The sequence below is a fragment of the Heterocephalus glaber genome, unplaced genomic scaffold (assembly GCF_053883595.1).
Source record: "Heterocephalus glaber isolate CG9 unplaced genomic scaffold, H.glaber_assembly_v1.0 deba00000122, whole genome shotgun sequence".
Classification (NCBI taxonomy): Eukaryota; Metazoa; Chordata; class Mammalia; order Rodentia; family Bathyergidae; genus Heterocephalus; species Heterocephalus glaber.
The window spans coordinates 47,460,202-47,485,342 of NW_028258138.1; the positions used below are offsets into that span (position 1 = coordinate 47,460,202).

Genomic DNA, 25,141 nt, shown 5'->3' on the forward strand with positions numbered 1-25,141 from the left:
CAGCTGTAGGCAGCACTGCAGCACTGCTGTTTCTCTGCAAATCTTATGGGTCTAGATACATCAGTAAAAGCCATCTTCCACAGCTGGTGTTAGAACATTTGCCCTATTGGTTTGGACACCTGTAGAACATATCTGAAGACAATTTCTGTAATGCTTTTAAGAAATTCAAAAAGAAATACACTGGTTCTTTAAAAATAGAATTTATCATCAACTTACTACACAAACTGCACAATAGGGAGTGAAAAGTTTCCATTAAGGTTTTTCCTTTGCATTCAGAAATACCGATGATATACATAGTCTGTGTACTCATAGGGAGATGTACTGTATTACATAAAACGTAAAGTTGCTTTGTGACATGAGGACTTTTTTTTTTTAACAAGAAGACATAGCATTATTTTAATTTGATTATGTTGAGTTGAATTTCAGAAATGACCATGAAGGCTGCTTTTAGAACCTAGTGTATTTTTATTAAGCTATTTTTTTAAATGTCAAACTTCTGATCATGTAAATAGATTTGTAAGAACAAGAACTATTTACTTTGGTTTTCTAGAAAGTTGTTATATATCATGCCTGGTTAGCTTTTCTTTCTTTTGGTGAAAAAGTTTCCTTTGATAGTACTTGTATTACTGTGCCATTGTTTTCTTCTGCTCCAGATGTACCAAAGATCTTGGACAAAGTAGATGCTCACGGCGGGGTGGGGTTGTACTTCCCTGCGGGAATGCTGTGTCCAGGCGGGACAGGTCTCTGGTGGAGACCCACCTGTCTGGCCGTGCTGTCATGTGGCTGCATCACTGGTCAGTGCCGATGGAATTAAGACAGTCCTTGCAGGCCAGGGGGTTGCCTAGGAGATGGGGAATAATGTCAGCATCAAAGTCTTTGGGTATTTCCCCAAGAAATTATCTTTTCTTGCTCAACATTTTAATTCTAAAACAACTTTCCAGGATGTGGACTTCGTACATTCCAGTTGAGGAATTATAGTTTATTGAAGAATGGCCTCATTTCTATCTTAACTATTTGTTAATCGATAGAATTACAATTGGTCTGTGATCGAAACCTACAATGATGGTTAATTTGTAACAGTGTCTGTCTAGGGGGAGGATTACCTAGGAACATGGTGCAGAGCTACAGGAACTTTTATAAACGCTGCACTGGGTAATGCCACAGTGTATCAGTGAGGCCACAGGGCGTCCTTTCCTTTTGATTGCTTCAAGTATTTGTTGAGTCCTTATTTTGTTCATCTACTGGCTCATCTCTATTTTCCTAGTCTGGATCATGTGGTTGTGTATTTAGAAGGAGCTAGGAAAACTCTGGGGTTATCTCAGTTTGACTAACCTTAACTACCTTTTATTAAAAAAAGAAAAACATCTTTAATGCCTGGTGGGGTTTATGAGATTTTCTTGCTCCAGCTCATCCTGTTTAAAGGGATTTTAATTAGTAGAGGTTCCTGGCTATTGGACACATTCAAAATGAGTGTTTTATGTAAATTTACTTTCTCTTTTAAAACAGGACTGCTTTGGTAGTGTGGTAATGAACAGGTAAGATATGAAGGAATTGTAACATCCTCTGGTTCAAGTGCAATAGCTATTCTGGTACAGAAAGTATCGTTAATTCAGGTGGACTGAGAGTATTTCAGATTAGTGTACAGGAGCTGAATTACCCAAGTTTACTTTTTAATTCATAGGAATGGGGCATTTTATTTTCATTTCCCTCATTATTATCAGAAATTGGAAATGGATATGATTTCTTGGCAGTGGGAGGGACATTGTGGGAAGTTTGTTTAGTCTATTTCTTCCTTGGAGTTAGAGTGATCCACATCTTCAGGATTTTTCCTCATCAAAAGCATTGCTTAAGTGCCTGTCTAAAAGCAGTGAAAGACTGTGTCTGCCCTTTGGAAGCTAAGATTTGATTCTTGATGCACATTAACTAGATGATTTGCAAAGGAACCTTGAGGTTTACTTTTCTCTATTATACATTTCCCATATTTCAGGTGAATAATTTAAATGATAAAACCCTGACATTTTCTTTAAATTAGACTCTATTTTGAATTTTAAAAGGTTTAATATAAACAATGTGAATTTTTTTCCAAGTATGTAGAAAGCTTGTAAAATTCAGATTTATTGGTTTCCGACTTAATGTAGACTGACTGTTTTATTAAAATCTTTTATATTAAAGCAAATTATATTTTCTTTTATGCATTTATTACCATAGCTTTAAATCTTTAAATGTATTAAAGCATTGTGCTCTCTGGAAATATAGAATTGCTTTTTTTTTTGGTACCAGGGATCGAACTCGGAACCTTACTCTTGCAAGGCAGGCAGTGGAACCACTGAGCTAAATCCCCAGCCCATACAGAACTGCTTTTTAGCCAGCCACTTCTAAATGAAATATATAGCTGATCTAATAAGCTAGTTAGTTTAATGGAAAAATACCAAATGGGGAATATCAAAAGTGTTCTTTCCTGAAGCTTAAGATAGGGTTTCATTTATTTCCGTAACAGCATACTTTTTTGTTTTTCAAACCCTTGCATATCTTTGTATAAAACTGTAAATTTTAAAATCTTTAAGTATATTTACTTTTGGTGTTTTAGTGTACAAAACCTCTTTAGACAATCAGTCTGTACTGGTAAAAGAAACACCCTCTATGTTTTGATGGTCTTCAAACACATTAATAATTGAGATTTTAATCCATAGAGATCCCTCACTACTAGAACCATTCTGTTATTAAAAATTCAGAAATTCAAAATGACTGTTTGCTACAACCATCATTATTTGCTGTTTTATTTAAAATTTATTTTTTCTTAGAAGTGCACTTATTTCTGGAAAATCTTAATGAAACAAACATTTAAAATAAATATAAGACAGTTGGGACTATTAAGAGACATTTCATGAGAAATTAGAGACATTTATAGTTAAATGAATGCACATTCAGGCCATACTCTTAAGTGAAATAAATAGGACACACGTGTAAATACCGAATAGTTTCTCTAGTGTGAGAAACTGAAAGTGTAAATAAGGACCAAAAGGTATAATAGATAATGTGAAATAGGAAGAAAAGGGGCAAAGGGGAAGGGGAAGGGGAAGTGGGAGTGGTGGGGAAAGGACAGAAGGGAATGGGATTAATATGAGAAAATGAAAAAATGGAAACAAAGTCTTTGTAAATAGGCAGGGATGGAGGGGTTGAAGGGAGGGCAGGGGAAGTGGGAAAAATAAGAACTAAGAGAGATTAAGTAAAAGTGCAAATTTCCAATGATGAATGTAATTATATTGTATACCTAAAATGTACCAATAAAATAAAATAAGAAAATAAAAAAATTTAAAAAAAGATATTTCAGATTTTTTATGATAATGTGAGGGGATATTGCTGCTTTAAAGAAAAACGTAATAAAAATATCTTAGTTATATTTTAAAAAGCAATATAATCCAGCAGTTGTCTAGAAAAATAATCATCATGCTGTTGAATCCAGCATTTCCAAAATTGTTTTGGTGGTATGAGGGCTTTTTCATTGTAGGTAAGACAAGAATAAAAACTATATTTACAAAAAAAAAAGTGTAAATAAGGACTAAAAGATATAATAGATAATGTGAAATAGGAAGAAAATGGCCAAAGGGAAGGGGAAGTGGAAGGGGTAGGGGAAAGGAAAGAAGGGAATGGAATTAATATGAGAAAATGAAAAAAAGGAAACAAAGTCTTTGTAAATAGGGAAGAATGGAGGGGTTGAAGAGAGGGTAGGAGAAGGGGGAAAAATAAGAACCAAGAGAGATTATGTAAAGGTGCAAATTTCCAATGATGTATGTCATTGTATTGTATACCTAAAATGTACCAATAAAATAAAAAAAATAAAAGAACTAAGAGACAGATGGGCAACGGCCATGCCTGTTGAGAGCCAATGTTTTGTAATTCATTGTTTTCAGTAACAGGAAAACTGCCTTTGTGTCTCACTTTAAACCTCTTTGCTAGGAAAACGGAATGAACTTTTAATTTTTTGTTTAAGCTTCAAGGACTGGTTTGGGCAATTGACTATGTCTGGAAAATGAAAGTGAGGATGGGCAGGGTACAGAAACTGTCCATTTTCATACTTAGGACATAAAACAGAAAGCCAGAGATGGGATCTCAGAGTAATGTGTAACATTGGTTTCACCAATGTGTCTTTGTGTGCAACAAAACACACTGGTATTTATCAACATAGAGACTCATAGGTGGAAGGGTGTTTTTGTACTCTGAAAGCTTGGATCCAAATGCTAGTTCCACCTCTTAGGAGTGTGACTCTGACATGTTACATAATATTTTTCTGAAGTGATATCTTCTTTTGTGTATGAGAATAACAGCCTTATCTTAGTAAGTGATTATGAGAATCAAGAGAGAGAATGTGTATGGGCTGCAAAGAGTGGATACTTATTGACTGATACAATCTTCCTATAGAATATTATTTCTTAAATCTTGTATATTTCTAATACATATCTAGATCCATAAGTTATAACAGCTCTTTTTCTCTTGTGCAACAAGTGAAATTTGGAATAGAGTTCCAGAAAGTAGAAACAGATTCTTGGAATCACCCCATTTTGTAAAAGATTGTTTAATGTCTTTCATCTATTTACCCAACAGTGAACCATGTAAAAAATGTGTGGTGGTTGGTAATGGAGGAGTTTTGAAGAATAAGACATTAGGAGAAAAAATTGACTCCTATGATATAATAATAAGGTAAATAATATTTCTGTTTGTTCAAAAAGTGTGTGTTTCCTGTGTTAGGACAGCTGTGTTTTAAAAGTTGCTTCAATTTGTTTATGTACTTGGTTACACAGTCCCTCTCTTGGTTGTTGCCTAGGGTGAGGCTAGATTTTAGGTTACTGATTTAGCAAATACTAGATGCTCTTATTATTCCAGGCATATGTCTCACCATAGGATAACAGAGGAAAAGAACAGTTGTTTTGTTCCCTGTGGATGTTCTAACATTCTAATGAAAGGATGAAAATAGTAATTAAATATATAAAAAATATAATAAGTGCCACATAGAAAATTTTTAAAAATGATAGTGAATGAGTAATAATTTGGGAACCACTTTAAAGAAAGATTTTAAAGCTGGACCTGAGTGACCATATAGTATCAACAATATAGAGATTAGGGAGGTCCATAGTTCAAGAAGAGAGAATGTTTATTTCATGTCCTCAGGAGGATATAATCTTGCGGTTGAAAGAAGCTGCAAAATCCCAGTAGTGTTAGAGGACAGCAAGGTGGGGTAAGAGTGGTATAATTGGAAGCTGAGGCAGGCAAGGAGCAGGCTGTGCAGGATTAGAATCTTGGCTTTTAAGTACAGCAGGACACTTTTAAAGGTTTTTAAGCAGAGAATAATACAATCTGCTTATGCTTTACAAATATTCTATCTTCAACACCATGTAATGTGAGGGATAAGGGATGAAAATGAAGCATCCTTTTAAATTGCTCTATTCAGGTTAGAGATGATGGTAGCTTGGGAGAGCATTGTCATGGGAGAGAAGTAGGTAAGTGGACAGACTGGAGATATATATATATATATACACACACACACACACACACATGAGGTTATTAGGATTTGTTGTTTTATTAGTTATGAGGAATAATTGGTATAAAGGAGCCAAGGATGCCTTCTACTCTGTGATTAGCTTGAGACTGGCCTGAAAATTGTGTAATTTATTAAGCTGGGGAAAACTTGTGTAGGAGTAGGTAAAAGGAAAAATAAGATTTCTATATTAATATTTTGGATTTGAGGTGTTTATGAGATATGTAGCAGATAGGTAGTTGGATAAAGTTTTGATAGTGTGCAGCCCATGAGATATACATATTTCAACCATGGATCTGCTAAGATTCCCCAGGGAGAAACAGAGACAGACAGATGTGAGGGCCCAGGACAGAGGTTTGGAGCTCAACACGTAGAAGCTAACCAAAGAAAACAGAGTGAGCAAAAGAGATGGAGAGTCTAGTGAGGTAGGAAAAAATTCAGGAGAAGATGATCATAGAAGCCAAGATAACGAAGTGTTACAAATCAGAGAGGATTAATTGGGTCCCAAATGTAATGAGAAGTCATGCAAGACAAGGATAGGGAGGAGACAATGGATTGTCAGCTTGAAGCTATTGTCACTCTGAACAAAGTATCCCAAGACAAGAATGAGAGAGAAGATAAGAAGAGAGGATGGGATATGGAGGAAGTGAAGAAACTACTCAACTCTTGAGAAATTTAGCTCAGAAAAGTAGTTAAATAATGAGCTGGTAGTTGGAGATGGTTACAGAAAGGAAGAAGGATTTACTTTATTTTATGAAGATAGGAGATGCTAGAAAATATTGTTAAACATGAAAATGAGTAGCAAAATATATTGATATGATAAAAGGGAGGAAGTTGGATGCAAAGTACAGTGTAGTTTTTTGGTTTTTTTGTTTTGTTTTGTTTATTTTTTGGTAGTGGGGATTGAATGGCCTTCACACTGAGTTACATCCCAGATCTTTTTTTATTTTGAGAAAGGGTCTCATAAAGTCAGTAAGTTGCCCAAGTTGGGCTAGAACTTGCCAACCACCTGCTGGGATTACTTGTCCCACCATGCCCAACAGGTGTAATTAATATTTTTTAATGGAAAGAAGAGCCCAGACTGTGGTTACAGCTGCTAATATTCCTTTAGATGTAGTGGTGGGAAAATAAAGATGTTTCTATTTTCTCAATGAAAGATTTAGATAAAGTCATCATTGGGCCCAAGTATATGTGTTAAGAATAGCTATGAATAGTCTTCTGTAGGAAAGCTAGCACACTGGGATAATGTTAGGGTGACCTAGCAGTGTTTGAGCATTTTTCTGGGCTGTAAACTGGTTTCTGCATAGCAAGGTCACCTTATTTCCTATAATCCATTTTGAGGAAGCTAGGATAATTTATTCACAAAATATATTTGAAGCATTCACAAATTTCTGTACCTATGAATGCCTAAATCCGATCATTTAGCACAGTGATGAAGAAATTTTTAGAGCTTTCAATGATAACAAACAGCCTGCTGCATGCAGCACTTGTGCTGTAGGCTCGCCACCATTAATTTAGAGCCTTGGTAGGAAAAAACTACTTGTACATTTTGAAAGTCATCTCAAGTGTTAAGACTGTCTTGTATTACACAGTCAGTGACAAAGGATAAAACAGGATTTATCCTCCTAGGGGACACTGTTTTGGAAACAAAGCATTCCTTTTTTTTCAGCATGACTATAGTATGTACCTAAATAGAGCATGTCTAACCTTGGCTCTGAGAGTACACAAACCTAACAGTAGATCCTTTGCAGTTCTTTGATTCCCCCTAGCAATAGATGTTCATCTAGTTTTGCTGAAGTGTAATACAGCAATTTTATATGGTTACTTCATTTCAGAGCACAATTTTGATAGGTCTTTAGGTCCAACCTAAATGATTCTTCTTGCCTGTCACTTAGATACATGTCCATGTGTGACAAGATTGTGAGACTATGGGCAAATAACTATCTTTCTGGATTTCAGGCCTCTTAACTATAAATTGAAGGTTTGTGTGGTTGTCATCCAAGGTCTCTATTAACTCTGGTATTCTGTGGTTCTGTGTTCCCATTGCTTATGTAGTCTTCAGTTTCCCTAGAATTAGGACTGAATTGTCATTGCCTCCATCATTAGTTTTCTAATACAAATTAATGTTTCTCCTTTGATCAAACAGCTATTTCATGAAAAGGAAATTCTTCATACATCATTATATGTAAGAGGTTGATCAGTTGCCATGTGGCTTCAGAACACAGACTAAATGGCTATTTGTCTAATTCTGAAACCACTGAAATTTTTGATGGAAATGGCTCATGCTCCACTTGGTCTACATATCTTGCATGTTTTACTACCCACAGAATGAATAATGGTCCTGTTTTAGGACATGAAGAGGAAGTTGGGAGAAGGACAACCTTCCGACTTTTTTATCCAGAATCTGTTTTTTCAGATCCCAATCACAATGATCCTAATACTACAGCGATACTCACTGTTTTTAAGCCACTTGACTTAAAGTGGCTGGTGGAATTGTTGACTCGTGGCAAAATAGTAAGTTGGCAAAATTGATCTGCCTTTAGATTACCTTCAGTATTTTCCCCTTTAAAACATAAAAGACAACCATAACTTTCTATATTCTTTATTTCAGAACACTAATGGATTTTGGAAGAAACCAGCCTTAAACTTGATCTATAAACCTCATCAAATCAGAATATTAGATCCTTTCATTATCAAGACAGCAGCTTATGATCTGCTTCATTTTCCAAAAGTGTTTCCCAAAAATCAGGTATGTATGTATCTTGCCATGGTTTCAAACTAAAGATCTTGCTGAGGTAGGAGAGTGGGTCTTTGGAGCTTTCAAAAACTATTCAAGAATCTTGGCTCATGAAGTAGTATCTAAGGGCTACATCTGAGTTATGTAAAATTAGATGTTGCTATTATCTTTTGTGTTTTTCATGTTGCAAGGAAAACCACCTTAAGCAGAGGGATTTTTGCCCTTGCACAGCCTTCATGGGGTTTCTTTCTGAATGTACAAGTGGCTTATCTCTTATAAACTCATTTTAAGTGTTATGCAAGTAGAATCAGACTCTGTGGGCTGGTTGAGCAGGTTTGTTTTCAGAGTAGCAGAACTGGCCTCAGGACAAGTGCATAGGTTTTAGGCTAAGGAGGATTGTCTGAAGCACTCTGTATTATTAGGAAGCTTCATATTACTATAATTAAATACTGAAGACAGGCTTCTTAAGAAGAAAAGTTTGTTTAGATTCAGTTTTGGAAATTAAAGTCCAAGACTGAATGGCTCCATGCTTTGGGGCTCTGGTTATGACAGCACATCTTTATGCATGTCATAGTGAGTGCTCACATTTGAAGCCTAGAAATAGAAAGAGGAAGTCAGCTGAGTCCCACAATCCCTTTTGAGGGTAAACCTCCCAATAGTGCCACCCTGGAGACCCAGATTTTACATATAGTCCTTTGGCAGGACACTTCCAAACAACAGCACACTCTGCTAAAAACATCACAAGGAAAGTCAAAGGATGGTGAAAACACTAAGGTGGTGTAAAAATATTTCTGAAGGTAAAAAGAAGTGCGGGCATTAAATTCTCAAGTGAACAAAAGTTGGAAGATGACATAGAATCAAAGAAGTTTGTTTCATTTTTGTGTGCCGAAGGAACTGATTCAGGAGGAAAATTTTTATGACAAGAGGAGAAAGTCGAAAGTAGAAGTAAAGCTTTTTGAGAAGGGATGTGTGGAATATATTAATTAGTGAAAGGATTGGCCATAGGCACAAACAAGGATATCTCATCCATTAAGAGGAGGGAGTACTGTAAATATGGGTAAAGGTGCTTGTAAGATGATAGATTTGGAGTTGGGAGTGACACAGCTCTTTTTTGACTGCTTTCATTTTCATAGAAAAGTAAGTATTGAGTTGTTAATTTAAAATAGGAAGACTAAGGTGTTAGAGGCAAGGAAATTACAAAATTTTCATGTTGGAGTGTAGGAATGCAAATCTGTCAGGCAAGTATAATTTTTTGCTGGACATACTGAGAGCCCACTTGAGATTCTGGTCATAAGTTTACCATTTGACCAGGCAGACATATTTTTCTCTTGGTGTATTCTGCTGCTTAGTTGTAGGTACGGTATGATTGGGAAATTAAGTTTCACCAGGTTTAAGGATCTGTCAGGCACTTTTATGGGTGATGGGTCCAAAATTAAAGATGAACATAGGGGTTATTTGTAACTATGGGCAAAGGACTCTGAGGTGTGAAGAAATGAACTGAAGGACCTAAAAAAGAGCAAGGAGAAGGAAAAAATGATGGGATCAATTTCTTCTGTAGCAGATGCCAAGGGATTGTGGTGGAGTTGTAGTGTGTGGGATAAAGGAAAGGTTAGGGGAAAATGAATGCTGTTAGGCTTTTAGATAAGATTGCCTCTTGGAGTTCACTTGATTTTATTGTGCCCCCCCCCTTTAAATCATAAATAATCATGAATTTCCATGGGATCCTTGAATTGTTAAAAGCTTGAGATATCTTTTGTCTTTGAATGGTATCCCCATGAGAATTAACACTTCTGCATTCCGAGAACATTCTGTCATATACCTATTATATGGGTTTTCAAGATACATGAAGAGGAAAAGGGATGCTTGTTTTTCCTTTTTGAGAAAATTGATCCAATTGAAGATGTGATATTTAGTTACCCATCTAGAATCATTGTATAATCAGATACTTATTGAAATTGCTTAGTCTTTTCTAGAGCTAAATTATTAAGAGAATAAAGTTAGGTATCTTAAGGCTTATATGAAGCTTTCTTTTGTAATCATGCTGCGATCTCTTACCAGTCAAATTAAGTTGTCCTTGTATTTTATACATCTCAAACTTCCCAGGGTTTTGCTTTTCCATAAAATGCCTCATTCATGTTTTTACAAAATATTGCAGCAATATTCTCTTCCTTAAGTCTCCTTCCCTCTTCCTTTTTTCTTGTACTGGGCTTTGAACATAGGACCATGCAAGTTCTAGGCAGTGCTGGACTACTGAGCTCTATCACCAGTTTTTTTCTTTTGATGCCTGTCCTCTGAACTAATATTTCAGCTAAGTTTTATTTGAAAAGTTTCTAACATTTCAATTACAGTTTATATTTTTTTCTGTGTTAGGGATACCATTTGGAGCTTTGAGTCTTGGGATATAGTTTAAATATTTTTCACTTGCTTAATTGTTCAGAAATTATTTTCTATAAAACTAGACCAATCGAATGTTTGGAAACAAGTATTTCACTTGGATTTTTAAAAAAATTTTATTTCCCCTCTAGAAACCCAAACACCCAACAACAGGAATTATTGCCATCACATTGGCATTTCATATATGCCATGAAGTTCACTTAGCTGGTTTTAAATACAACTTTTCTGACCTCAAGAGTCCTTTGCATTACTATGGGAATTCCACCATGTCTTTGATGAATGAGGTAATTATGCATACCATTTAATGTTATGTACATATACTTTGGTATCATTTTTAATCTTAGTTGTCAAAAAGCTCGATATTTTTCCCTTACCCTCTCATTTTACTCAGAGAAAATTTTGAAGGGTTGAGGGCTTCATGGAGGTGTTACAAAAAGGTACTCAGGGCTGAAACTAGGACAGTAACTCCCTATTTGTGGGCTTTAGAGCCTTGGGAAAACCTTTTGGTTATTGCCAAATGTCATCAAACCCACATAGGGACCAAGACTTATTTAGGACATAACTTTTGCACCAATTAAATATAAATCATACTTTTCTATTTAAATCTGTTTTGAGATATGTAAATTCATGAAAAGCACTGCTATTCTCATAATTACTCTCATGTATTTTTTTTTTAATTACGTAGACAAGACAGTCTAGAATGGTGGTGAATCTTTAGCTTTCAATGATAGTAGCCAGCTGCAGTGGTCTAGAACAAGGGAACCCCATAAAACAATCTTTGTCTATGAAAGGTTTGCAAACCTTCTCACTAGATCATGTTTCTCTTGAATAGAGATCAATACTGATAAATGTGATCCTGAGGATTTTAATTGAATGCAAAGGAGTTTCCTATTTTTTAATTAATATGAATGATTTGCTGTAAAGTATATGACTACGTTTCATGAAATCAGTCCCTTTAAATAATCCCAAAATACTGCATAAGCTGAGGAAGTGGTATCATTCAGGCTGGATTTTAATAATGGCTTTTGTCCCTCCAACCTTCCTTCTCCCCCTTGATGTAAGACAAACACTTTAGTAGTTCAATAATTGAAAGCCTAGAAAGGCTCATTTATTCTCAGCCCTAATTTTTCCGGTAGTGCTTGTGGTATTTCAAGAGTCACAGAAAGAATAGGATATTAAAACAACTTCTTGAGAAAACATAGGGTCTCCATCAGTAGAACAAAATTTTTATTTCTGTGGTGCTGGGGATCTAAGTCAGGGCCTTGCACAAGTTGGGCAAACATTCCACCATTGAACTATACCTCTGGTCCCAAAAATTTTAAAACACATGTCTTAAGCTGAACCATGCTTTTTGATAGTTTCTCATCTCCACGTCAGTTTATTTTTTTAAATGAGTTCCAGGTGATGCTTTTATAAAACTTCCATTCTGACTTAAAATTTTGATCTCCAGATTTATACCACAATTCAAGACGCCTGAAGAAGCCTTTTAATGACAGTTTAAGAGGATGGGTAGGCTTTAGGGAAAGCTCTCACACAAGAATAAGTAAGGCAGAGATTAGGAAGGTAACAATATTCATGTGACTTAACGTTTGAGGTTAGTATGGAACTTTTAAGATACAGAATATTCTGTTGTGTTAATATTCTGAGATTTGAACAGAAATGGTAATCTTATTTTTTCTTCTTTAGAATGCATATCACAACGTGACTGCAGAACAGCGCTTTTTGAAGGACATTATAGAAAAAAACTTTGTAATCAACTTGACACAAGATTGACCCTACAGACTCAGATTATGCTAACAGTATTAGTTTTATTTTTATATTGCAATTTTTAGTTTATTTTTAAATGTTTGATGAACTTGTCATATAATTATGTATATTGTCTATTGCTGTCTGGTGATTCATAACCACCAGCTTAATTTCTGTGAATATATTTATGAAAACCAAGAAATGTTTAGTTATCAGGGCAATAAATTTTGATTGCATTGTGTTTTTAAAATAAGCTAGGTTTTTGAGGTGTTTTAAAACATCTTCGTAGTTATTTCATCCTAGACTTTTCAGAGGATGTGATTTTCTAAGCAAGGAGTTAATTCACAATTTTGATTATGATGTGACATTTGGAGAGGTATATTTGATTAATGTAAAAGTACCAGGTGGGAAGGTGGCATATGATTATGCCTTGATATAGTAAACTGTAACCACTTGGCTGGAGAAGTCATACTGCTCTCATTTTCCCCCCTCTGCAGTTAATCAAATCATGAATGTGATGAGTAGTAATTTGGTAGAAGGAAGAATTTTTTTTTTTAAGTTAAAGGATATAGAGAAAACATACAATTCTGGATGAGGAAATAACAACTTAATTATCAAAGTCTGGCTGGTTTGCATTATTTTTAAAAATTTAAACTTTTTACAAATGTCCATGGGACAGTGGTGGCAAAAATATACACCTGAATCAGGCTGTTTGTTGATATGGGCATTAAGCAGGGATTCTGAATTTAATGTTGCAACTCGCAGAGTAAAGAAAGGTGTTAAGTTTATTTCCCTGGTTGGCAGAAGTACGAATCAAAAGATGGCCCACTGTGAATGATGCCTGATATTCCATGGCTTACTGTTGATGAGGGGATTCAGAGACTTAGGGAAAAGGGAATGCTTGAGTGGATTTGCCATGTTAAACCTAACCCGCTACACTGGGATGATCTAGAAAATGTACCCTTCACTAACACCTTGAGAAACAAATTTGTGAGGGGAACACCAGCATCCTTGAAGAGCCCCATCATTGCTCTTCTGTGTATGCCAGATCTTGTAGTGGAGATCACGGTTACTGACCTGGGATATTTAAGGGTAATGGGTTTGATTTGATCTTGGAGTGGGAGAAATCAAGTGGAAGCACTTAAGCACCAAAGGAAGGATACATACACCATAAATAGACAGCAGAAGCAGAACAATGATCAGAATGCTCTGACACGTGTAAGACCTATGGCATTGGCTGATTAGCCATGGTGTTCCTAAAAGTGAAATAAACGGCAACCCTAGAAAATTTTTTACTAGATTTATGTAATTGAAAAAAATTTAGGGCAAATGAACAGAAACTTCGTTCTAATCATAGTAGATGGGAATCACAGCTCCTCAAGCAGTCCTCGGATTTAAGCCAGTTTACAGATGCAGAACCCCTTAAATGAAGGGAGGCTGTCCCCTTGGGACTCACCTCTTGGGTGACCCTCCTGCACCAAAAACTTATACAGTCAATCCTTCTACCATCCTTCCCCAAAAGGACCTATGGGCTTTTGCCTGAGTGACTGTACATTAGGGGAAGGGAAATGATCAGACATTGCCAGGGCTACTGGACACTGGGGATATGTGGCTCTCCAGTAAGTGTTAAGGGCCTATGGAGGTTAGGCAATCAATGGAGTTTTAGCAAAGATCTGACTCTGTCTAGTGGGTTCTTGAATCCATCCTGCAGTCATTTCCCCTGTTCCAGAATACATAATTGAGATAGATAATACTTAGTATTTTGAAGAATCCTCACATTGGTTCTTTAACCTGTAGTGTGAGGGCTATTATAGTTGGAAAGGCCAAATGCAAGCCATTAGAGTTGCCTTTGCCTGATAAAATAGTAAACCAAGAACATTATTCCTGGAAGGATTGCAGAGACTATCAAGGACTTGAAGGATGCAGGGGTTGTGGTCCCCAACACATTTCCATTTAATTCTCCCATTTGGCCTGTGCAGAAGAGATGAATCTTGGAGAATGATGGTAGATTACCATAAACTGAATCAAGTGGTGACTCCAAATGCAGCTGCTGTACCAGATGTAGTACCCTTGCTTGTGCAGTTTAACACATTTGATACTTGTTATGCAGCTGATTTGGCAAATGCCTTCTCCGTACCTATCCATAAGACCATCAGAAACAATTTGCTTTCAGCTGGCAAGGCCAGCAATACACCTTCACTGTCCTACCTCAGTTACATTAACTTTCCAGCCCTCTGTCACAACTTAGTTCACAAGGATCTTGATTGCCTTTCTCTCCCACAAGGTGTCAAACTGGTCCATTGATGATATGCTGATTGGACCAAGTGAGTAGAAGATAGCAACCACTATGGATTTGTTACTAAAGCATTTGAGAGCCAGAGGATGGGAGATAAATCTAAGTAAAATTCAAGGTCCTTCTACCTCAGTGAAATTTCTAGGAGTCCAGTGGTGTGGGTCATGTGGAGATATTACTTCTAAGGTAAAAGAAAAGTTGTTGCATCTGGCTCCCTCTACAATGAAAAAAGAGGCACAATGGCTAGTAGCCCTATTTCGATTTTGAAGGCAGCACAATCCTCACATAGGTGTTTTACTCTGGGCCATTTACCTAGTGACTTGGAAAGCTGCTAATTTTGAGTAGGGCCCAGAACAAGAAGTCTCTGCAACAGGTCCAGGCTGCTGTGAAGGCTGGTCTGTCACTAGGGGCACATGATCCAGCAGATCTAATGGTGCTTGAAGTGGCAGTGGCAGGTAGAGGTGCTGTTTGAAGTCTCTAGCAGGCCCACATGGGTGAACTACAGCTGTGACCTTTAGGATTTTGGAGCAAGGCTCTGGCATCATCTGCAAACTACTCTTGCTTTGAAAAACAGTCCTTGGCCTGCTACTGGGCCTTAGTGGAAACTGAATGCTTGACTATGGAACACCAGGTTACCATGCAACCTGAGTTACTTATCATGAGCTGGATTATATCTGATCAGTCATACGGTTAGACATGCACAGCAGTAGTCTGTCATTAAATGGAAATGATGTATATGGGATCAAGCCAGAGCAGGTCCACAGGATACAGTGTTACATGAAGTTGCCCAGATGCCCATGTCTCCTACTCCTGTAACACTGCCTTGTTTCCCAGCATGCTCCTATAGCGTCATGGGGTGTACCATATGGTTCCGCACATTATGCAGGCACCACCAGTAATTGGACAGCTGCAGCATTACAGCCTTTCCAGGACATCCTTGAAGAACAAGGTGAAGGGAAATCTTCACAGTGGACAGAAATTCAGGTAGTGCACCTGTTAGTACGTTCTACCTGGAAGAAGAAATGGCCAGATGTGTGACTGTATAGAATCATGGGCTGTGGCCAATGGTCTGGCCACATGGTTAAGAACTGGGAACATGACTGGAAAATTAGTGGCAAAGATATTTTGGGAAGAGGTATGTGGGTAGACCTCTCCACATGAGTGAATGATGTAAAAAATATTTGCATCCCATGTAAATGGTCACCAAAATGTGACTTCACCACAAGGGGATATCACAAGAAATGGAAATGTTATGGCTTTTGTCTAGATAACCCCCCAAAAGTATCATACTCATAGGTATCGTACTACTCATAGATAGGACTTTTCTGAGGTGGCTGGATCTAGTGTGCATGATGCTGGGATTGATTCATGGTGCAATGCTACGGTTAAGTGTGCTAGGATTAAGGGTGTGAGTGCTACCTACCCTAAGAGTGGGTAGGCTGGATACAGAAAAGGTTTGTCACTTCCTTGCTTTTGCTGTCTTCTGCCTGCCATCAACTGTTTCTCCTCTGCACATTGCCTTGGAGCCAGGCAACTATGAACCGAAACCTCTACAAACTGTTGAGCTAAATAAACCTTTCCTGCCTTAACTTGTGAGTGTTGGGTATTTTGTCTCAGCAAGGAGAAAAGACAGAAGCTAACCTACATGAGCTCAAGAAGAAAATTCTTAAAACATTTTTTGCATGGCTTAATTTATCCACTAAATTGTGAATGTTTAAAAAAATTGTGAACATTTTTTGTTTGAAGTAAAAATAGGAAAGTTAAGGAAGATGAGAAACCAAGTAAACCCTTAAGAGTCAAGGTGGTTTTTTAATTTAAATAAAATCTTTTTCATATGGACATTTTTTACTGGGAAATACTGGTGTTAACTGACAACCCATCACTTCCTTAAAGAGAATATATAAAGGGTGAATATCACCTCTAGATCAGAGTAGAAATCAATGACATACTTCTAAGCAGTATAAGGGGGAGAAAACTAGTAGATGGTTTAACCCAGGTGAGATATTCATTATATGGATATGCCCCAGTTTCATTTGACCTTCTAATAACCCTGAGGTACTAGACTTAAGATCTAGTGGGACAGGGCTGGGAATTTAGCTCAGTGGTGCTGCTGCCTGCCTTGCAAGCGCAAGGTCCTGAGTTCGATCCCCAGTACCAAAAATAAAAAAATAAGATCTAGTGGGACATTTTTTCCACACCACACAGCCATGACTTGCAGCTTGGCTGCTAAAGTTGTTTAATATCAAACAGGAGCTAAAATCAGACTCCAAAAAGGATGGCGCTGACCATGGAAATAAAATCAAAAGAAGAATCCAACAGTGGCACTCTCAAATGTTGCAATATTGAGAAACCTGGCATTTTATGACAAAAATCTACAAACTTCAAGGGTGGTTTATTTAAGCCAAATAATCTGAGCAAGACACATATACACAATTTTTAAAAAACATGAACACAATAAAATCTTACTATACAATGTAAAATTCTAGCAACATATACAAATACTGAGTGACTACAGTACATGCCGAGGTAAGAAAAGTACATTCTAGGAGAATACAACTGACACCCAAACATTTTTACTTTCAATATGTATTTCAATACATGTTCTGTTTACACTTTTCCCAGTACCAAAAAGAAAACCAGTCACAAGTTGGATTAAATGAGAATTGGTACAAGAGTTGGCCTAAAAGTATTTCAATAACCACCCAACTCTTACTTGGATTGTTTGCAATTCAGCAACTTCAAGTTGAAAACCAAAGGCAGAGCTAATAACTATTTTCCTGGGCAGAGGCTGGTCATTTGTCTTGGTAGGGGTTAACCGAAAAGCTTTCAATGTTCCACATAATGTATTGGTTCTTCGTCTCGTTGGACACGGTGTTTCTAATAGCCCTTCTCCTCTCCAGATGACAATGTAGAACCAAGGCAAAGAAGCACAGCTTTATCACTTTCTAAAGCTTTGAGGCCATATTCATATTAAATGAGCTCATATTCTGCTTCTTGCCCCTGGGTGAGGGGAGAAAGGTAAACATAATGGACTTTTAATTCTGCATAAATTCTCTGCTTGGACCACTTTTATCAGCGAATGAATCCACTGCTTAATGCAAAGTGCAAATAGTGAAACATGAACTTAAATACCTGGACTAGACCTGGCACTTACAACAGGATCCATTTAGGTTTACAGCGTTTAATAAAAGATAAATCAGAAATAACAATATCATTAACTGTGCTGGTTCCTAGAATCAAGTAACAGGCCAAGTCAGCATAACTCTATGAAACCTATAGTGGTCACGCTTGCCAATCACTTCTGATTCTATTTCTGTAACTACTGTCAGGGGAAAAATAAAATAAACCACAGTGACTGAAGTCTTAAATGTTTCAAGCAAAGAATAAACATTCAAGGGAAATTTGTCAAAAATTGTTATATACCTTCACATTTTCGGTTGTTATTTGATTGTCTCCAAGGCTGTGTGCTGTGTTTGTGTGTGTGTATGCAAGTATATATATAATCTGATATAATCAGACATATAAATATACTACAAAACAAAAAATTAAAAAAATCTCTAAAATGAAAAAAACAACTAAAAAGTACAAAACTAGAAAAATGATTTGAATCAGGCTCAGCTCTTCTGTAAAGTAAAATATATAAAAATAGTAAAAACTAGATATTTTATTAAAATCATTGGCAGTTCAAGGACAGCACAGTGGCAATATGAATCAAGTGTTAAAATATGCATCATTTCAGAAAATTTGCCTCATAAAAAAAGAAACCAAGCTCCAAGGAAAAGCAATCAGGTCACACAATTACACAAAATATTAAGTTTCTTTGGGAAAATGAAAATTACTGAAAACATTTCTCTTAAAGCTTTACACAGGTACATGACTTGGGAATAAGTATATTTTCTGTGATGAATAAAAACAATAAAGCAACTGGTTTACTCCATTCCCACCTGAAAGGACATAGGTGCATTAATACATGTGCTTTACACATTCATATACGGTTTAACAGAAGTTTAGCAGCTGTGCTTTTTGTTTCAAGTATCTTGAAACAAAATATGCATTGATTTTTCAATGATTGAAATTGTGCCTCCAAGTTTGAAAAAGGAAAAGCAAATGTGAATAAAACCAACAAAATACTGGAGAAGGCCAGGAAGCTGCAGAAATAATTCATTTTTATGCAGTTTCTAGAATACAGTACTGGTATACTTACGGATGCATCCAAAATGAATACTGTTCATCTTTATTCAAATTTAGTAAATTCTGGCAACAAAATAATCTGGTGGCATTAAGTCAGAAGAAATGACTAGAACCTAATGGGAAATAGCTCTATTTCCTTACTATTATCTTTTATTTTACTCTTTACTTTTAATTTGATTTTTTTCATATGTACCTGAATCAACTCCACACAAGGAATGTAAACATTATGTACTGCAAACATGTACTAATGAAAAAAAATTTTTAAGTACATTTTTTACATCAAGTCTACCAACTAATATTCATGGAAGAAGGGATGTCAAATTTATATATTTTTATCACATAGTGAACTTACGTTGTCTTGCCGCAAAGTCTAAAGATGTTTAGACGTGGTTTTTGTACTATAGACTAATAAATGACGTTACATATGACTTCTCATTCACCCCATCTAAAACAAGTTCTGGGCAGGTCATAAACAAATGGTGGCTAAGAGTTGCTGGGAGGTATGAATTTCATTTGCTAGGATGCTATCCCCATCTATTCTTTAGGTGTGACACAAAGGACTACTCACAACTCTTACTATACACAAAAGGCACAAGCACATCGTACTGAAGGATATACACTGGATTTCTATTTCTTATAATAGTTTTACTGAGGAAAACAAATTAAAATTATTTGACTAAAACAACACATCTTGAGACTCAAGTTTTGTGCGTGTGTGTAAAAAACCAAAGAGGACAACTCTGGTCACTTTTTTTGGTTTTCAAGGTAATTTATATTACACTTCTGAGTGTAGAGGGAATCTTCTTTACAGCTTTTCTAAATTTTAAATTGCTTCTCTCCTGTTTCCACATAGAGATGTATACTTAAAGCCATCAGAGGATCTGATTTCATGAGACTGATAAAACAAGCATTACCTATAAAAAAAAACACTAATATTTTATAAACAAGAATGGACCCAGTCACAAAGGGCCCCAAGTAGAATAAGCACGAAGGAGACCAGGTCCTGTACCATGAAGTATTAAAGCTCTTTAAGAGTGCCATCAAGTGATAAGTTGGTCGCCCAGCTTATTACAAGTCACTTTCCTAGCCACCAATCTTCCTAAGACAGAGAAGTGTGTATAATCAAAACAATGTTATATCACCACTTTTTAAAAATCCAGGATGCAATATAGAAATAGAAAAGGGGAAAACATAATAGTACCCACCTTTCACAAAAGGAAAATTTCAAGCCATTAGATATTTCAAGAACAGTACCATGCATTATTGCCCATCAGGCTTACAGAACCAATTTGAGTTCATTAATGTACCTGCAGCATTGGTAATAAATACTCAGTGATTTTCAGTTTCTTTGAAGTGCATTATAGGGATCTTTTTCTGTATTAAAAATAGTGTTTTACAGTAGTAATAAACAAGTTGTTGAAAATTTAACAGGCAAGCAGTAACTGTGCAACAGTAACACCTTTAAAGCAAGATGGCAAGATAAGTAGTTTTCTGTATTTTGGCCACATTTTCTCAATCACTTCAGTGACAGATATGTAATATATTCTACATATTACTACCACTAATAATTTTTTTAAAAGGCCATGTGCTTTAAATTGATGCTTTGTAAAAAGCAGCATCATCTTCAAAGGATTTCTTTAAAAACATCATACTCCCCATCCCCTCTTGCTTCTGATACTTCCTGTGTGCTCTGTGGCACCTGGTACACCAATTCTTCTGGGGCAGCTGGCTTCCCACCTTTAGGGGTATCATACTGGGCCTGGGCTGAGGAGCAGCTGTCAGTCCTGGAGAGAAGTGTATTGTAAGTTCCCACTAAAGGGGGATGCTGGTTCCCTGTAGCTTTGAAAGTGGATGTAGAGGGCAGACCAACTGAGGCTGTGGGGTGTCCTGACATGTCCATGACAATTGGGGTTGCATATTCAGGCCCAGTGATTGGGAGTGGTTCAGCATAAGCATGATAAACTTCCTGCACTGGAGAGTTGTAAAGATCTAGGTCTGCATAACCTGCTTCTTTTCCTTCTTCTGGTTTAAAGGTAGATCTCTGATGAAGTGTACCCACAATTCCTCCCACAAGTGGTTGTGCATACTCTGTGGATGTCACAAAACACAAACAAAATGTTATCTCACTAATACAGCAATTCCATAACTTAAGGTGGCACCCACAAGTTGCACCAAAAACAAACATTTATTTATGGCACTATTGTTGCTATCAGTGAAGACTTATGGATTTCTCACCTACAAGAACCAACTTCATGAACTGGGGATTTAGCTCAGTGGTTCCACTGCCAGCCTTGCAGCGCAAGGTCCCGAGTTCAATCCCCGGTACCAAAAAAAAGAACCAACTTCAAAATTAAAGATGTTTTCTAGTATCTTAGAGTAATATGCCAGAAAGCTTTATTCATGTAACTCTGCATAGACTATCTGTATATGTTCTTTAGATTTACAGAGTACTTCACTAGAAAAGAAGCATTTAATTACTGGAATAAGTATTAGTTTTGGAAAATAATAATTTTTTTCCCTTTTCACATATAAGAAAATATTTAAAATGAATGTATACTAGGATAACAGGATACTATAAGGCTTTTTCTGTCTTTCCTGCTCTCCTCTTGTCACTGTTCCTTGCCCAAAATAAAACAAGACAAAAACAGTATTTTAAGTTAACACATAAAATTCCCAAAGCCTTTAGAAATAAATGGCCCAATTTTATGAACAGAACAAAGACATAGAAATGATTCTCTCAAGGTCGTCTTTTTTAAGTCTACCTTCAAAAGTTAATTCCTCTTTAACATGAAAAATATCAAAGATACTGTCAATTCTAAAACAGTTTACAGCAAACATAGGCAGTTTCTCCCTCTACCTACACTCAAAAGCTGCCACATAATTACCTGCAGAGTCAGTCTGTAGCATTGTGGTGACTTCTCTCGGATTTAAATGATTAACTTCACTACTGCTGTAGCGAACTGGGGTTTCCTCGTGTTCCACTGATTTGGCAGGGAGAAACTGCTTCATTCCTTTCCACCAACCTTCATTGTGATCATAAGTCAAAGAGACCATTTATTTGTATAACAGTATCTTCATATTAACCTTCATATTCAAGAGTATTTCTGCTTTGATAGGATATCCAGTGCAAGGTAGAACATGGTAATAAATACCTAAAACAAACTAGCCTTTATATTCAAGCTTATTTTCTGCATTGATAGAATATCCAGTGGAAAGCAGAACAGAGTAGAGATCTCTATCAAATGCATACGCAGAAATCACTGCTGTTGTATCCAGATAGTGTGTCTATGTTAAGGATTGTTTTAAATAATTTTTTCTCAAACAATACCTTCGAAGATTCACCCTGGGGAACCAGCAGCCCTGTGATCTGTTCCACCACTGTCCTTTTATACTAGCAGTAACATGAGGGGGGGGGCTGTCAAGGGACCTCTGATGTCACCTGTAGCAGTTCAAAAGAAGACTAACCATCACTGTAGAGATGGCAGACCCTATACACTATTATATTTTACTTAGTGAGCAGCCACAGCAGTGTGACAAACATACTTTGTTACTGGACCATGGCCCTTTGTTTCTTACTTAGCACTCACCAGACCACATAGAAACCTGGTCTCCCTTCAGAGGAAGACACATAGGACAAACCAGACAAGCTTTCCACAATAAAAAGAACACCATGTATCATTAAAAATCTGCACTTTCCACTTCATTACTGATTAACTAGAAGAGAATGCAGAAGAGTAAAAATAGTGAGAAGAGCATGCCATTTTTCTATCAGTATGGGGGAGCTGCATGGGCTAGAGAATACAATCCTCTTACACTACTGCCACCTGTAGTGGAGGGATTTCCCTCAGTCAGAAAAGAGATGAAAAAATCCACATGAGTTACCTGCCCGGTCCCAAGTAGGTAAGTCATAAGTGCCTTCAGTTTTTTTCTTTCTGGAAAAGTACAGAAAGAAATATTAGCAAACAGAGTGCATACTCTGGTAAGAAACCTCTGAAACTGAAGCATGAACACCTGAGTTAATAATTAGTCAAGAACACACATTTCTACTTGCTGATCTACCTGGGGGCATTCTCTACTTCATTTAACTTTTGGAGTTGCCATTGCTGAAGCTTCTAAGTTCTGGCTCTCAATAAATTTACCTTGTTACCCACCTATGATTCACAGGAAAGTGGTAGAGGAAATAAAGAAGGGCAAGTCTGTAGATTAAAAGATAATCAAAGACTAAGCCCTGACAGGAGAGCTTCTATAGGCAAATCATGTTAGGCCTGTTTTGGATTCAAATATAAATTTCATAAATCAATTCATTCAAAAAGTTCATAGTAAAAAAACTGGTTTCCTATTCTGTTGTTCATTTTTCCAATTTTCTGCTTTTCTTTTAGAGTCCTTTGCCCAAGAGAAGTTGGAAGTGTCTCAGACCCTTAACTGCACAGATGCCATTCCCTTCATATTTCAGCATGCATCAATGCTCTCACTAACAGTGACAAACGGCAAAGGGAGGAAAATGGTTCTCAAAGCGTGGGAGGCACCAGAGTGTGTGGAGAGTTCAGAGCCATCAAGTATAACAAAAAAGATTCTCCCCAGTCCACCTGTAAAAATTCTAATTTGTTCTCCCCAGGAGAAATGTCTCCCTCTATTAAGAATTACTATTGATCAAGAAGCTTTTACAAAAAAAAAGAAAGTGAAATACTTTCTGATTCAGTTTTGTAAATATAATTTAACTAAAATTAGTACTTTTCAGGCTAATGAGAAAGCAGAAATTATTCTTGTCTATAAGTGAGGGTAAGGCAGCTATATGATTTGCTCAAGATCATAAATTTGGCTTTCGTAAAGAGCCCAAGTCATTTATTTTTTACACGGGAAAACATTTATTTCTTATGTAAGGCTGTCTTTATTACTGATATTTAAAATTTCTTCATCTTTAAAGCATGACTGTATTTAAATTATTTCATTATCTCAAAATAAAGTATAATATAAATTTGTGGAAAAGATAAGAGGTGTTAAAGCTGGTAATAAAAAACTGGAATGGAAATGATAAAATATGATGGCTTATTAAGTAATTTTCTCCCTGAAAACCCTCTAGTTCAGCCCTGGGGCCCAAACCCTCCCCCCAGGGAGGGACCTGTTATAAACTAGGCTGGACAATAGGAGATGAGTTGGCAGGTAAGTGAGCAAAGGTATTACCACCAGAGCTTTACCTCTTTTCAGATCAGTGATGGCCATTAGATTTGCATAGTTAGGTAGGTTGCAGGCTCTTTGAATCATCTGGAAACCATCCCACTCACCCTCCCAACCCCCAGCTCGCACTGTGAAAAATCTGTCTTCTACCCAAGTGGTACCTAAAAAGGCTGAGGACCACTCCTCTAGTTACCCTACGATTTAAAAAAAAATTAATGTTTTCTACATGAAAGTGATAGTCTATATAACTAGGACAAAAATTAATGGCCTCAATACTAAAGGTTGAATACAAAGGATTTTATAATTAAATCTCAAGTGAAAAGCCTTCAGGTTGTTCGTTACGTTTAAGTGCTTAGAATAGTGGTTGGTGTGGGTTAAGGATTCAGTAAGTTGCAGCTGTTTTTATTATTTTTCCTCCTTCCTATTTTCCACAGCACCTTGATGGTATCTGTTCCTTTACTCTTTGTAGAGAAGCTAATAATCAGGAATTTCAACTACACTGTTGGTCTAATTCTCTAGCTTAGCCCTCTTGTCCTGAATACTAGACATGTATTCTGACTCCTTTTGGGAATCTGAATATTCAAGGGTCCTTTAATAAAACACCATCCCAAACTGATTTCAGCGGGCCAGGGATTTAGCTCAGCGGTTTCGTCGCCTGCTGCGCAAGCGCAAGGACCTGAGTTCAATCCCCGGTACCAAAAAAATAAAAATAAATAAATAACAAATTGATTTCAGGACCTAACTCCTGCCTCCCTCTCAAAAACTCCTCTCCCCTATCCTCACTCTCACACCTCTATGTTTTTACCACAATTGATTATATTTATGCATTTATTTATTATACCTTCATAGCAGGGATAAGAGAATAAGCTGTGAAGACTGGCCCAAAACTACTTTGCCACTTTCCAGCCAGTGACCTCAGGCAAGTTATATTGTTGGCTTTGTCATTATTATTATTGTTGTTCAGTTCACTGAATGCACCACATGCACTTTCCCCTCTTCCCTTTTCTGCAGCCCTTTTTGTCTCTTCCTTTCTTTACTGTCCTCACACTAACTCACTGGCTCTGCTCAGTCT

General features: G+C 36.8%; 2 protein-coding genes across 17 annotated transcripts in view; one reads left to right on the top strand and one right to left on the bottom strand.

Annotated features, from left to right (window-relative positions):
• Window positions 1–16,292, top strand: part of St3gal6 (ST3 beta-galactoside alpha-2,3-sialyltransferase 6) — a 73,564-nt gene extending 57,272 nt beyond the window's left edge. For 8 of the 11 annotated variants that reach the window (XM_004857955.4, XM_004857958.4, XM_021238793.2 and 5 more), the window contains 6 exons: window positions 4,603–4,698; window positions 7,680–7,718; window positions 7,861–8,047; window positions 8,145–8,282; window positions 10,796–10,948; window positions 12,351–16,292. In XM_004857955.4, the coding sequence (XP_004858012.1) occupies window positions 4,603–4,698; window positions 7,680–7,718; window positions 7,861–8,047; window positions 8,145–8,282; window positions 10,796–10,948; window positions 12,351–12,437 (700 nt within the window). In that variant the 3' untranslated portion in view covers window positions 12,438–16,292. The remainder of the gene's footprint in view (window positions 1–4,602; window positions 4,699–7,679; window positions 7,719–7,860; window positions 8,048–8,144; window positions 8,283–10,795; window positions 10,949–12,350) is intronic. The other 3 variants (XM_004857957.4, XM_021238795.2, XM_021238797.2) reach the window with 1 other exon arrangement.
• Window positions 185–25,141, bottom strand: part of Dcbld2 (discoidin, CUB and LCCL domain containing 2) — a 109,216-nt gene continuing 84,259 nt past the window's right edge. For 4 of the 6 annotated variants that reach the window (XM_021238786.2, XM_087214209.1, XM_087214207.1 and 1 more), the window contains 3 exons: window positions 22,777–22,826; window positions 21,780–21,917; window positions 17,077–20,982 (listed from right to left, as the gene is read on the bottom strand). In XM_021238786.2, the coding sequence (XP_021094445.2) occupies window positions 20,519–20,982; window positions 21,780–21,917; window positions 22,777–22,826 (652 nt within the window). In that variant the 3' untranslated portion in view covers window positions 17,077–20,518. Of the gene's footprint in view, window positions 842–17,076; window positions 20,983–21,779; window positions 21,918–22,776; window positions 22,827–25,141 lie in introns of those variants that run through there. The other 2 variants (XM_087214219.1, XM_087214222.1) reach the window with 2 other exon arrangements.